The 14,498-nt window shown below is 32.3% G+C and overlaps 2 protein-coding genes across 3 annotated transcripts in view; one reads left to right on the top strand and one right to left on the bottom strand.

The window, feature by feature from the left end:
- The window catches only part of LOC110027810 (double-strand break repair protein MRE11), a 53,034-nt gene extending 41,556 nt beyond the window's left edge, over positions 1 to 11,478 (top strand). For both annotated transcript variants that reach the window (XM_020729391.1, XM_020729390.1), the window contains exons 6-23: positions 3,211 to 3,330; positions 3,617 to 3,685; positions 3,758 to 3,849; positions 4,203 to 4,305; positions 4,374 to 4,481; positions 4,611 to 4,673; positions 5,963 to 6,034; positions 6,114 to 6,191; positions 6,418 to 6,480; positions 7,599 to 7,662; positions 7,928 to 8,010; positions 8,483 to 8,596; positions 8,732 to 8,809; positions 8,898 to 8,969; positions 9,074 to 9,306; positions 9,809 to 9,911; positions 10,029 to 10,220; positions 11,286 to 11,478. In XM_020729391.1, the coding sequence (XP_020585050.1) occupies positions 3,211 to 3,330; positions 3,617 to 3,685; positions 3,758 to 3,849; positions 4,203 to 4,305; positions 4,374 to 4,481; positions 4,611 to 4,673; positions 5,963 to 6,034; positions 6,114 to 6,191; positions 6,418 to 6,480; positions 7,599 to 7,662; positions 7,928 to 8,010; positions 8,483 to 8,596; positions 8,732 to 8,809; positions 8,898 to 8,969; positions 9,074 to 9,306; positions 9,809 to 9,911; positions 10,029 to 10,220; positions 11,286 to 11,321 (1,743 nt within the window). In that variant the 3' untranslated portion in view covers positions 11,322 to 11,478. The remainder of the gene's footprint in view (positions 1 to 3,210; positions 3,331 to 3,616; positions 3,686 to 3,757; positions 3,850 to 4,202; positions 4,306 to 4,373; positions 4,482 to 4,610; positions 4,674 to 5,962; positions 6,035 to 6,113; positions 6,192 to 6,417; positions 6,481 to 7,598; positions 7,663 to 7,927; positions 8,011 to 8,482; positions 8,597 to 8,731; positions 8,810 to 8,897; positions 8,970 to 9,073; positions 9,307 to 9,808; positions 9,912 to 10,028; positions 10,221 to 11,285) is intronic.
- A 2,502-nt stretch (positions 11,479 to 13,980) lies between these two features.
- LOC110027805 (serine/threonine-protein phosphatase PP2A-1 catalytic subunit-like) overlaps positions 13,981 to 14,498 on the bottom strand; it is a 26,702-nt gene continuing 26,184 nt past the window's right edge. Inside the window, exon 6 of the mRNA XM_020729384.1 lies at positions 13,981 to 14,206. Within this exon, the coding sequence (XP_020585043.1) occupies positions 14,033 to 14,206 (174 nt within the window). The 3' untranslated portion in view covers positions 13,981 to 14,032. The remainder of the gene's footprint in view (positions 14,207 to 14,498) is intronic.

The raw sequence follows: 14,498 nt of genomic DNA, 5'->3' as shown, positions 1-14,498 counted from the left end.
TCACGTGCAACCCTTTGCATCCCTCGGTTTTGTCCTAACCTGAAGGCGAGATCTCACAGTTCGAAGTTGGGCATGATCGCACCATTCGAAGTTGCTTCTTCCTTGTGCACAGGTTGCCACTGAAGCCCTCTACACCAAAATCCTCCCCACCCAATCATGTGATCCCCTTTTGTCGCGCCTTCCAAAGTCCGCACTCGCTGAAGCCCTTACACAGTGTTGTGACTTTCCTTTTCTTTCCAATTGCGCGAAGCTTGTGTCATCATAAGTCTCCTTCTCGAAACCACCCCCCCCCCCCCCCCCCCCCCACACTTGAATAGAACTTACATTGAACACCTCTCTGTTGTTCCTGAAAGCTTCCACCGTCTTGCCCTAGCCCTCACGATTGTGAAAGCTTTCCCCTACCTTTCCTTTCGGTTGTTTTCCTGCACCAATGCCATGCTCGAGCTTTAAACCCAGCCTAAAATCCCCTTTGCTTTTCTTATTTGAGCCCGAGCATTAAGTTGGCCAGGTCCGATCATCTTTTATCTCACCCGAGCACCAAACAATCACTTTACTGTTCATTTTATTTATTTTATTTTAGTATTGTGTATCGTTGTATTGTGTATAAAAAAATAAAATATGGGCTGTAATTCTGTTGCCGATCATCTTCGTTGAGGGCATTGGAGCTCGAAAGGTATATTTTTGGGGCAATGCAGGGAAATTTTTAAAATGTCCATTTGAGGAAGCGCGACTACTCGTTCGTGGGGAAATTAAGTACCGTTCGGGGGAAGCACACAAACTCGTTTGGAAAACTTTGTAAAATTTGGGCTTTAAAACACCCCTTCGTGGGAAAGTGAGTACCCGTCCGTGGAGAGTTGAGTACCATTTGGGGAAAGCAAACTACCATTCGAAAAATACTGGTTTGTGCTTTAACCTTTTTTGTAGATACATTGAAGTCCTGTTGCGTATTTTAAGATCTCAGGTTAAATTTACACTTTTGCTCCTCGACATCAGTGTCTCACAACACTGACTAGCTCGTCTTTTAAGACATTTGGAAAAGCTGACATTCTCTCGTGTCCCCAAACGGTGGTTGACGTCGGGGGGCTGCTGAAATATTGAGTGATTTGAACTTGTAGAATTTTAAATTTTGGAATTTTTTGACTTATAAAATAAAAATAAAATGTGATTTATTTGTAATTTTAAAATAATTTGGAATTTCGAGCTCTTAAAATATATGCTCTTAGGATTTTAAAAGTATTAATGTCTCAGTCTTTTGAGATTTAGGCTCTTTAGGCTTTAAAATATTTTAAAGTTTGGACTTTTAAATTTAGGCCATAAGGTTTTAAAAATTTTAAAGTCCTTGGCTCTTAAAATATAAATTTGGATTATAAAAACTAAGCTTATAAATTTGAAAATGCTTTAAAATTGGATTTTTCTACTTTGGGCTCTTAGGGGCGAAAAATAATTCAAACATGATACCCTTTGTAAATTTTAAAACACCATCGGATTCACAACACTTCTGTTAGCGAACATAAGACGGTGCATTTAAAGCTTAAAATCATAATACTTTTACTAATATTTTGTATTCCAAATAACTTAAAAATTTGTAAGCTTTGTGGTTATCTTATAAGTTAAATGAAACAAATTGAAATATGAGCTACACTTTTAAGGCTTAGACGAGTATCACTTGAGATACTCCCGAGTTATATATGCTTTAAGGTGGTTATATAACGAAATCCTTTAAACATAAAGTTAAATGCCCGCATGTGCTCCAACCAAACATGTTGAAAGTTCAATACTAGGTTTGAGAATGTTGAGCGGGCTAATCGAGTCGCCTTGTCTATAGGGCAGGTTCGTAAGACCCACTCCATTAGTTCGATCATCCTTCTCGCAAGGATTGAAGTTTACAAGTCTAGTAGTTTTAAAAATAAATATCTAAATTCTAAAATAAGAATTTACAGGCCCAAATCACATAGTCCAATACCCCTTATAAGGATAGGAGTCGACATGAATTATACTTTGCAAAACTTAAATTAACAAAATTAAATGTCCCTCTTTCAAATATAAATACTTTAAAATGTTCAAATTTCCCGATGATGGCCATGTTGATCTAAGGTTTCAACCTTAGGTGTTAATCTTTAAAATCAAGCTTTTTAAAATAAACAACTAATATGTAAGTAAAATCCAATTACTTAAAAGTGTACAATTGATTGACTCAAAGTCTTTTGTTAGCTAAGGTTGACTTAAATTTGTCATCTTAAACAAACATTCACCCCAGATCTACAAGAATCTCTTGAACGATGCAACTCATTACTTCTGACAATGATACTTCTGTGAGGTTGGGTCGACTACCTCCTCTGATTAAGTAGATCATGGATCACGACAGTCTGGGATGACGAAAACAGAGGATCTTGATCGGGTTTCATCTTCATTCCCCCACCATTCGTTTTAAGCTTTAAATGGTGAACTCTGCAATTTAAATTCTGTGTATGCGGTTATTATATGTTGAATGCTCAAATATTAACGACTAGCCTTAATCGAAAGTGCTTTCCCGTTATCGGGAGGAGTAATTAACCGTAAGGGCTTGTGCCTATGTGAAACTTTGAACCCCAGATCGAAAAGTCATTGCTAAATGAGGGCAAAATCTTTGAGTAGTGTCTTATCTACAATCCAATATGTCTCCTGAAAATTCTACCCTATTAAGTTCTCTCTCAAAAAAAATAAAATAAAATAAAACAAATTACAAAGTTGTTCTGGGAAGCGGTCATGAATTTTCAGAGCCCACACTGGCGTGTCTTTTCATCATTTGATGTTTAGAGGCATAAAATTCATATTTATACATGTTAGTTCAACAAAGCTACTGCTTGAGGTCTCCAAGAAAGTGCCAATTTAATTTCAAGATGATGTTATCATCACTTAAATAATCATTAATTCTTATTTGAATTGATTGCTTGAAAAAATTAGGATAGTTACTATATTGAAGTTATTTGATTATGTTACACATCATTAACAAAATGACTAATTTTAGCTGAAATAGGTTGGACCTACAGATTCTAGGAATAGGCCCAATGAGGTGTGCCACCCATTGTTCGTAGAAATATAATTGTTGAAAAACATGTTTCGACCTACCTCTTTATTCAGGATTTATTATCCTAAACATCTAAAACAGCAATTCCGTAATGTTCAACCATCCTTGGTGTTACATGACATAAATATTTTTTCATCTGACAGGATAACCTTTCTGCCATTGATATTCTTTCTGCAACTAATCTTGTAAACTATTTTGGTAAAATGGTTCTTGGTGGTTCTGGAGTTGGTCAGATAACACTCTATCCTATACTTATAAGGAAGGTGGGCTTATTTTTTATATGAAAAATTACTTACAGTTACATATCTAACACTTAAACTTCAATTTTTTTACATGTATGCCATCTTACCTATGTGCTTGATCACTTTTTAAAAAATAAAATAGTGGTATTTTTTATGATACAAATGATTTGGGTGGTATAAATGTATAAATCAAAGTTTGGGTGTTAGATATGTAAATAAATAAAAATTAGGTGGCGTGTATTTAAATGCCCCTTATTTATAATTCATGCATTGAAAAATCTCTGATTGCTGACATATCGAATGCCAGGGTACAACATCTGTAGCTTTGTATGGTCTTGGGAATATTAGAGATGAGAGACTTAACAGGATGTTTCAGGTGCTCAACTATCCACACTGAATTTAACCGCTTGATTAAGTTGTTCATTCTGTTAAGCAATTCATTCTTCAGACACCACATGAAGTTCAGTGGATGCGGCCAGAACCTCAAGAAGGATGTCCAGTGTTTGATTGGTTCAACATTCTCGTTCTTCACCAAAACAGGTTTTGTGCTGTGTTATAGAAAATGCGCATTTTTTTTCGGAAGCTTTACATGCATACCACTCAATTCTTATTTACATATTTAACACCAAAATTTCAATTTTTACGTGCACCTTATCTATCTATGAAAAGGTTAAAGGTTTATTTAACTTTTTAGTTATTTAACTTTTTAGAAGTTAATGGTGGTATTTTTGATGTGATATGAAAGATTTGTGATGTATAAATTTGAAAATAACAGTTTAGGTTTTAGACTTGTAAATACGTAGGAAATGGGCCCCTTTTTTTATTAGTTTGGTAGCACTGAGTTGGTTTTCATTTGAATAATTTGTTAATCAACCGAGTTATATGATCTGCAGAGTCAAATCAAATCCAAAAAATGCCGTTAATGAACATTTCTTGCCCCGATTTCTAGATTTTATCGTGTGGGGACATGAACATGAATGTCTTGTTGATCCACAGGTATTTGTTTTATTGAAATTTTGTTTTACAAACTTGCCTGATGCCATTAGCTCTTCATGTTCTAACAGGAAGTTCCAGGAATGGGCTTTCATATCAGTCAGCCCGGCTCTTCTGTTGCAACATCTCTAATTGAAGGCGAAGCAAAGCCCAAGCATGTACTTCTAATGGAAGTCAAGGTGATTTTAATCATCAATCTACCTCTCTTCATTACAATAAATAAATAAAAAAAGAAACGTTCTCATCTGTTATGATTTTTGCTCTATTTCAACGCTTTCTAATCATATTAAAATTCATTTTATTTTCAGGGAAGTCAGTACAGACCAACAAAAATACCTTTGAAGTCTGTTAGACCTTTTGAATATGCTGAGGTAAGTAATGAACTTGATGGGCATCAGCAGTTACGTATTGAATGGTTTTTGTTTAGAAAGATTTTAATACATACCACTCAATTCCTATGTATTTACTTACTTAACGCCTAATCTTCAATTTTTACATACATGCACCTTAGCTATGCATGAAAAGGTGTATCTCACTTATAAAAAAAATTAAAAAGGTTATATTTTTGTGTGATTATAAACATGGTCAGAGCTACAGTCCTCCATTTGCCCAGCCCAATAAATTAGATTTAATATAATTTACATATTTTCTTAAGCTGTAAACGAAACAGATAAAAATTACACATTTGAAATAAGTAGTTATCTATATATTCAAAGTTCCTCTTAAACCTTTCAAGCTATTGTGATCCACGTGATACCCGCAGAACTCGAATAGAATGGTTTCGCTTCTTTTTAAACCATAGTACTGATAAATTCTTGTGTGGGACTAAAAGTACAAATAAGCTTTCCACATTAATGTGCGGCTAGCTCTGACTTTTGTATTTTATTTTTCATTTTTTTTACTTTACTTTTGTTCTCATAAATATTTTTTCTATTAAATAAAAATGTTATTATTTTTTGAAAAAAATTACTAATTTAATTATTGTTAAGTTAATAATATAAAATTTGCATTAATTTTAATTTATATTTTAATTAAATTTATTTAAATTAAATTTATTTTTAGTTATAATTTATTTTAGGTTTTAAATTAATATCGAGCTTTAATTGAACATCTCAACAGGCTTGTTTATGAATTTTAAATGGAATTATATTTTATTTGGTTTTTAGATTATATTTTTAATTAGTTTTAGTTAATAATAGAAAAAAATGTTTTAAAATTAAATTAATTTTTAATCATATTTTATTGAAACTAAATTATGTTTGTAGTTATAAGTTATATTGGGTTTTAACTCATTCTTATTTAGTTTTTTATGACATTAATAAAAGAATTAATTTATATTTCTTATGCATTTTAAAATATAACTTTTTCAAGTAATATATTTTTACTTTTTTTTTCAACAAGATTTTATCAATTTTATATTAAGAAGAAAAATAAAGTCACCAATATCAGTCCTAAATTTTAATAAAAAAGTTAAGTATTGGAATGTTTGAAATTATTAATTGGTCCCCCTATTAAAAAATTATCTGATTCTGCCCCCGGATATAAAAATTTTTGGTATTATAGATGTAAAAGGTAAATTTTAGGTGTAGATCTGTAAATACATAGGAATTAGGTGCTATGCATGTAAATGCCCTTTTTGTTTATTAATCTTGTGCTGCAGGTTGTTTTAAAAGATGAAGCTGATGTTGATCCTAATGATCAAGCATCCGTTCTTGAACATTTAGATAAAGTTGTAAGTGTTCTTCCATTTTTTTAATTGCACTGTTTATTATTTTAAAAATTCGTTAGTCTAATAATCTCAATCACTATAGGTGAAAAATCTGATTGAAAAAAATAGCACAAACACTGTTAGAAGGTCAGAGCTTAAGCTTCCTTTGATTCGGATAAAGGTATTCTTCATAGGATTTTTTTAAAGAATTAATTTTTTTAGGGCTTTTTGCTCCGATCATGCAAATGAAATAATTGATGATGCACATTTTTTTCATTTGCTTCCATTTTTTATCGACGCTTTAAGATTGCGAACTTGCATTTCTTTTTTCTGCATTTGTATTTTGAAATGGTTTCTGTTCCTTGGCTATTCTAATATGTTGTTGGTATGATGTTGATCAATTTCAGGTGGACTACTCTGGATTTATGACTATAAATCCACAAAGATTTGGCCAAAAGTATGTGGGAAAGGTAATATAATCCAGTTTAATTTTAATGCTTGGTACTAGTTGGCCTCAGTAGCATGTCCATTTTTGAGATCTTGCAATAGAGAATGCATAGAGAATATTTTAATGCAACATTGCTAGAGCTTGCATTTATTTTAAATTTTTGTGTAGTTTAGCCTGTTCATATTTTCCATCTTAGATGGTTAATATGGACGTAAATTCAAAATTTTAATTTTGACTCGGATATTGGAGTTATTGACTTTTAGATATTTCTTTTTTTAATTGAATTATTGTGTTGAATATCATTAAATTTTTTAACTTCTTGTTCCTAGATTTTTAGCTTGTTTGTAATTTATAACTAGTTAGCTATTTCATGAATCTGTAAATATAACTTTTTTTTGTCATTTAAAACACATTATGCATGAATAGAATTCTGCTGGACACTTCATCATCTATCCCGAGATTTAATCCTTAATGGCTTAATCATTTGTGAGGCCTAAAACATTTCCTCATGAAAGCATGAGTTATTATTATTATTATGATCTAAATCTTTTCATCCTTAGAATTAAATGAAAATATGACACTCCATAGTACAATGGAGAAAAAGGATTCCAATGGCCGACTCCACTTAGCGGGACAAAGGCTTGTTTTTGTTGTATCTAACTCTTTTCATACTTCTCATTTTTTTTATTTTCTTTTCATATTAATTTTCGAGTTTTCTTGCATCAAACTAGCATCAGAACTATGATTTGAATCATTTTATATGGAGGTTTGCTTTGAAATTAAGCTCCAATAATTTTTTGCCGTTACTACCCCGCCACCTACTACTCACAAAAGCTAATGCCACTTTTCATGGAACGGTGATAACAATTTATGTCGAAGTAATAAAACAATGGTCATCTCTTCCCCCCCCCCATTTTGTAACAAACCATCCTAAAATCTCTCTAATGTGTGCGTGTGCCCATGCATATATGTTTTCTCAGTAGCAACAGGTCACTTCTCTCCTTTGTACTCCTTTCCCAGAAGATTCATAACCAACACATTAGGGATTAGATTAACCCTTTTTAAGACCACCGCCAAACTTAAATTGAACAAATCCGTGATTTTACTTCTGTTTTTCTATCATTTTTTTATCTTTTGTAGGTAGCTAATCCGCAGGATATTCTCATTTTCTCAAAGGCTGCAAAGAAGCGTCAATCTCTTGAAGGTAGAAAAGCGTGGTTTGTAATCTATTTATTTATGATTGGCTTGGATTGTGTGTCAATGCAAAGAAAAATTTATTCTGTAAGTTTGGGTTTATTTTATATGGAAAATCTCCTAATGACACTTTCGAAAGAAAATGGGCAGGAGAAGGAGCTGATATTTCGTTTTCTTATTTTTTTAACCCCCGTAAACCATGCAATATGTCAAGAATTCCATTTTATTCATTGATCTATCATTACTTTAAAATAGCACCTCAAGCTCCATTGCAGATAAGATTGATGATTCTGAAAGGCTTCGCCCGGAGGAACTAAATCAACAAAACATTGAGGCGCTTGTCGCTGAAAGTAATCTGGTAGTCCGTTTCTTATTTTTCGTACAATATTATATATGTTAATTGGATCTTTTCTTCTATTTGGCATATTTTATAATGTAGTACAAATTTTGCATGCGGCTATTTTTGAGTCATGAACTCGTTGATATTTATCAATAATTTGTCAGAGGTCTCATCCTCAAAAGCAGAAAGCTCTTATAGTAAGATGCTAGTATATTTGTTACATTGTCTTATAAGAATCTCACATTTATTAAAACTTGATGCTTCACTGGAATTTTTGAAAAACAAACTCTAAAGGCTTCCGTTAGTTTTTTTTTTTATTATTGTTATTAAAATTGAAAATATTTACCGAGACCTCTTGATTTTAAGAGCAACTTGTGGTATCATGCCTCTCTTCTAGCTCTGTGCCATTGTTTGCCAAAGTCCTTGAGTAATCTGATGTCAAATTTGATCTGCCATATTGCAGTAGTTTAAGATGCAGTCTTTTTTGCAGAAAATGGAGATCCTTCCAGTTAATGATTTGGATATTGCATTACATGACTTCGTTAACAAGGATGACAAGATGGCATTTTATTCTTGCTTGCAGAACAATCTTCAGGAAACAAGGGTAAGCCTTTCTCAAGGTCCCTATCAAATCTATCTACTTAAACTTAAATAATTCTCCATCTATAGCTAATAGTTTGGTTAAATTTGTGTAGCTAACACTGGTTAGCATCGCTTTAACTGCTTCTATGTAACTCAGAGTAAATTAAACTCTGAAGCAGATGGTCTGAAGTTTGAAGAGGGAGAACTTATACTTAAAGTCACTGAATCCATGCAGGCATGAATCTTATCACGTCGGTTCCTTGATTCTTCTACTTTTGCATGAAAGACACTGACAAATTGCTGCCTGTCATTTTGCTGTGTAGGAACGTGTAAAGCAAAGGTCATCAATGTCGAAGGAAGAAATGAGAATCACATCAAAGTCACAGAACCAATTGGTTATAGTGGATTCAATACTTTTACATAAATGATGCATGTCAGATCAAAGTTAGGTATTTTTGAAATTTCACATGTTTGAAATTAACTTAGTTGCTATATGCAGGGAGGTAGTTCTAAGAGTATGACTGCTCCTAGTAGTACCAATGCCTTCAGTGATGACGAAGCCACTGGACAAATGCTCTCTAGCTCAAAGACTGTTGGTCGTGGAAGAAAAGGAGCTTCTGATGCACCTAAACCCACTCGAGCTGAAGCTTCAAAGGGCGGCAGGGGAAGGGGTAAAAGCAGTTTGAAGCAGATGACTCTGCAGGCAACATTGAGAACTCGAAATTCTGAGAGGTTGCTTGCTTGCTTCACTTTTGCACTTGGCTTTTATATTAGGGGCATTTACATACATACCACATAATTCTTATGTATTTACATATCCAATAAGTACATATTCATATTTACATGCATACTACTCAATTTCTTAACATCACATAAAAAATACCGCCATAAGTTTTTTCTTAAAGTGGAATACACCTTTGATGCATACTTTAGGACACCAGGGCGTTTTAAGTGTCAATATCAAACTTTGGGTGTTAGATATGTAATACATAGGAGTTTTGTGGTATGTATGTAAATTTTCCTGTATATCATTCTTGATGTTTATACATGTTAAATGCAGGGCCCGGTTTTCGGTTATAAAAGGTTTCTTGTTCATATTACAAGTGTTAGGCTTCCTAGCAAATGAATGTTGGCATGCTGTTTATTTTTCTATGTTCACAGGCATGTTTATTATACAGGGATGTTTTAAATACGACGCTAGATGTTTTGATATTGTGGCCCAATAACATTGCAGATCAGCTTTGGGTTCCGCATCAGGCATGGTTGATGAAGATGTTGATTCCCCTTCAAGTGAAGAAACAGAAAAATATGAAGTGAACGAAGTGGTTGAAAGTAGTGTATGTTCTTTTCACTTTGCTGGGCATTTTATTTTAGATTTAGCTTTAAATTTACTAAGCTAGTTGATGCTGAGGGAAATAATCCTCGGTTTATGTTTGTTTGCTCTTATTTCGCAGGAACCTGAAGAGAGTATTCAAGGGAGGACTCGCAAAAGAGCAGCTCCCAGGGGAAGAGCAAGAGGTGCTTCATCAACTTCAAAGAGAGGAAGAAAGTTAGACAAGTCTTCCATCCATAGCTTGTTTTTGAATAAAGACAATGTTGATGATGATGACGATATGCCAAATAAACCAAAAAAAGTTCAAGCTCAGGTATGCAGTACCAAGCAGATTACTCTTCTTTCAAAGTGGATTTTTAATATGCAAGCTTTTCGACAGTTGGACTGTAGGGGTTTTTTACCTTCTCCTTTATGTTCCATACCTTGGATTAATTTGTTTGGAATTTTTGAAGATCTTTGCATTTCATATCCACTTTGTACTTATAATTGGAACGTTTGATTTTTTATTTCATTGTATTTGGGAAATTTTCAAGATCATTGCTTTGGTCCTGATGTTTTTGAAATTTCATGAATAGATTCATATGCTTTGTTTTTTTGTGTCAATAGACCTCTTTCGTAAATAAAATGACCAAACTACTATTTATAAGCGCGTCTATGTCCTTATTTCATATCGAATGATTACAATTATATCTCCCCCAGACATCCACACTGACAAAGCAAACTTCTGAAGCTTGCTTCTATATTGAAACACCTAAAGGTGTTCGGTGTCTTTTATTGTTTTTGGATACATTTGAAATAATACCTCACTGCGAGTTGCTATTTAATGTGCAACAACCAAGAATGTTGGAAAACCTGCTGCCATCTCACCCACCATTTTGACCCCTCTTCTCAAAATGCATGAGATTTAGTAGAGTTTGACAAAACAGTCATTCGAATTAATATGAGAATTTTTAATGAGTTAAAAGCTTAGTGGAATAAACAATCGTAATTTAGGATTCAAAATATAAGAAAAGAAAGTAATAGCATGCATGCTAGTTTTTCGAATTAATATGAGAATCTTTTAATCATAAGCATGACTATTCTAGTGTAGCAATTTTAAAATAAAATTAAGTTTAGTATTCACATAAGTAAAAGATGATCATATGCATTAGATATACCTATCTTTAAAGAAATAAAATGCATCATTTGATTATGTAAATCTTTAAAGCATTAATTATTTTTTCTTTTATCCTCTTCGTAGTTTTAAAAATGTCATGTGATGCCAAAATGCCTCGGCACCTTTTAACATTTCTTATCGGAGAAGTATTAATACAATTTCATATTATGCTTTTGTGCATTCATATTGAAGTTTTTATTTATTTATTTATTTATTTATCAGGTATCTGGTAATTATGGTGCAATCAGGAAGAGATGATTTCTATCAAAAGCAAAAGACCAAATTTCCTTTCTTTTACTAACTTATACAGAAAGGTTGGCATGTTATGTTCAAAAGTTCATATACTCGTCGAGCCATTTATTTTTTTGGCCCCCAATTAATATTTTCCTTGTTACGAGGTGAGTCTTTTTAGCTTTTTTATTAATATAAAGATAAATTTTTTAATTTTAATTTATTTTGATTATATTTTTTGTTGAAGGAGATGGCTCGTGAGTAATGAGTAGTGTCGGGGCAGGCTTGAGCTTGGCTTGTTAGCTCATCAAGCTCAGTTTATGAGCTATTTATCAGCCGACACACGAGTTGGCTTGACTCAGTTACTCCTCCGCGTGTAAGATTATTGGGATAATTACATACAGACCACCCGGAACATTGATATTTTCAAATTAACCACCCATGTGTTTTTTTTGAACCACCAAATTGATGTATTTATGTGTGCCAAGATCATATTTTTGAGAATTTGATACAAATGAAAGATATGGCTTGGGATTTTACCATGAATTTTGGTATTTGAGCGGGAATTTGAAAATAGTTGAAAGAGGGCGGTTGATTTGTAAATACAAAGTTTGGAGTGGTCTGTATGTAATTGCCCCATTATTATTTTGATATACTCTGGTTTCACGTTTCAACCATGGATTAGCTATTACTATAATCTTGTTATTGTACTTTTCAATGATCATGTTTCATTGAATTTCTTTTTTTCTTTTTTCTTTTTTTTTTTTTTCTGTAAAGTGTAGATTTTCTCAATATCATGATTTATGTACATGATATTTGTATTGTGTGGTTAAGATTGTGTACATTTTCTTACCAGAGTTGATATTGATTTGAGGTCATACAATGGCTGCATAATGAGATGGCTACATTTAGAACCTAACCATGCATTTTTTAGGGCCCATTTTGGGTGTTTTAATTTTATTTTGTTTTTAAAGCATGTCTGTTTTCTACATGGAAAATTTTGTGAAGCCTAAAAAGTATGATTGATGGTAATTAACTTGATTCATGATTTAAATGAGATTCATGTTGACATACAAGAAATGATAATGCTTTCGAAATTTTCAAAAATTATATATATTTTTTATTGTAAATAAGTAAATTTTTATTTATTTTATAGTGAATTTTTTATCATACAAAAATAAGGGTAAAGAACATATCGTCAAAAAATGTGCTTGATCGGACACAAATCAATTTTTGGATCGGTTTGTCGTCATGTTTCATCAATTTCTTTGGTATCAATGAAACTTATATTGTAAATAAAATACTTGCAATGTAAACTTAATTAAAATGATAAAATGATTGCATGATAGGACATGAAGATGAGCTCAAATTTATAGGAGCAAATTGATGTTTAAAATGACAATTAGGTGCTTTAGCAGCATAGCAACGGCTTTTAGATTATGAGACATAACAACAATTTCAACGTCATTTAGATTAAGTACATGCCACATAATTTTTATTTACATATCCATAACAATAAAGTATGTTTCATATTTTATTATTATAAACCTATGCATGCAAGTGTATGCCACACATAAAAGTTAATAATAATAACAACAACAATAATAATATTATTATTGATGCTATGTTAAATATTTGAATGTTCTTGATATAAATATGAAGAATATATAAGAATTATATGATATCTATACAAAGCCCCTTGTGTTATTTAGATTTCCACAATCAATTATTTTGATTTCATTCTGAGCAGACACTGAAAGCTTTTGCTTTCAAGTCAGTTTCAACAAAAACCTATTTATACCTGTTCATCATCGCAATTTCTGCTCCAGAATGGCTCCTCCTAGAACAAATAAGCCACTGATGCCATATTTTATGATTGCTAATGATTATTATAAGAATTAACTGATCTTAATTAAATATTAGATAATAGCAAACTGGCTAATGAATATAAAGTAATTACCTAATAAACATATTACAGACCTAACTAATAATGCGCCAATCTTCTAATCAAATTTTGCTTATATTAAGTCCAATGAAGTCTTATCTAATAACCTAATTATTAATTAGCACTTAAATCACAACAATATATTATTGTATATTGTTATCTTGAAACTAAATTTCTCATTATTAACCTCTGCATGAATAAATGCCAAATCAACAACCATGCAACTCTTTTATTAGCAATCAACCAATTACTGAAAATATTGTAAACACCCTAAACAATGAGCCTAATCACAATAAAATTGATTTATTAAAAAAGAAAACCAAATATATCAGCTAGTATTATCATTTACTACAAACAAATTAAAACAAATTGACTCCAAAACTTCTTTGTTTAGATAACATAAACCCATTGACAAAGATGCAACTTTAGACAAAATTCATCAGGAAAATGCAAAGCAAATCAGCATGAGAGGAGCTTTGAAAAATCTGTATGGTGAAATATTCAAGCAAAAGCAAGAAGCAGCAGCAGCAAGAACATCTCTCCAGTTATATCTTACACCTAAAATTTCATAGTTACACACATAACACTCAAAAATCTTTAATCACATAAAAAATAGCACTATTCTCACTTTTAAAAAGTGAAACACACCTTTTCTTGCATACGTTTAAAGCAACAAAGTGCTATGCGTGAAAATATGAAAGTTTAGGTGCGAGATACATAAATTTATAAGAATTGTGCTTAGTATGTAAATTTCCAATATATATATATATATATATATAGAAAGCAATCAATTTTACAAAAAATAATCAGGGGTCCTCCTGGTGGTATCTGGTTCAACCTGCCTTGGAGCTGGATCAAATTGTAAGAAGTTTTGGGACATGTCTTCCCCAATTTCCAGTATGGCCGCCGTATTACCGCATCTGTAGCAGTAATTTGGCGCGCTGAATACTGTAACAACATTCTGATCCTGTGGTATAAATATGAAAAAATTTAACTGATGGAAGGTCATTTGAGGTGGGGGAAAGTGAAAAATGATCAAAATCTGTAGATGACTCCGAGGTGTTATAAGTGTAAATATCAAACTTTGGGTGTTAGATATGCATAAGAGTTGTGAGGTATATATGTAAATCTCCCTTAAATAAATATTAGTTCAGCAAAGCAATAGTTTGCATTTAAGTGGGAAGAAACTCCAGGCTAAGGTTACTCTATGAATCCTCCATAGCTATTTATCAGTGATCTTCACCCCCCCCCCACCCCCC

This window comes from Phalaenopsis equestris, unplaced genomic scaffold (assembly GCF_001263595.1).
Source record: "Phalaenopsis equestris unplaced genomic scaffold, ASM126359v1 Scaffold000450, whole genome shotgun sequence".
NCBI classification, from domain to species: Eukaryota; Viridiplantae; Streptophyta; class Magnoliopsida; order Asparagales; family Orchidaceae; genus Phalaenopsis; species Phalaenopsis equestris.
The sequence above is the reverse complement of the archived record's forward strand: the minus strand, read 5'-3'. Positions and strand labels throughout refer to the sequence as shown.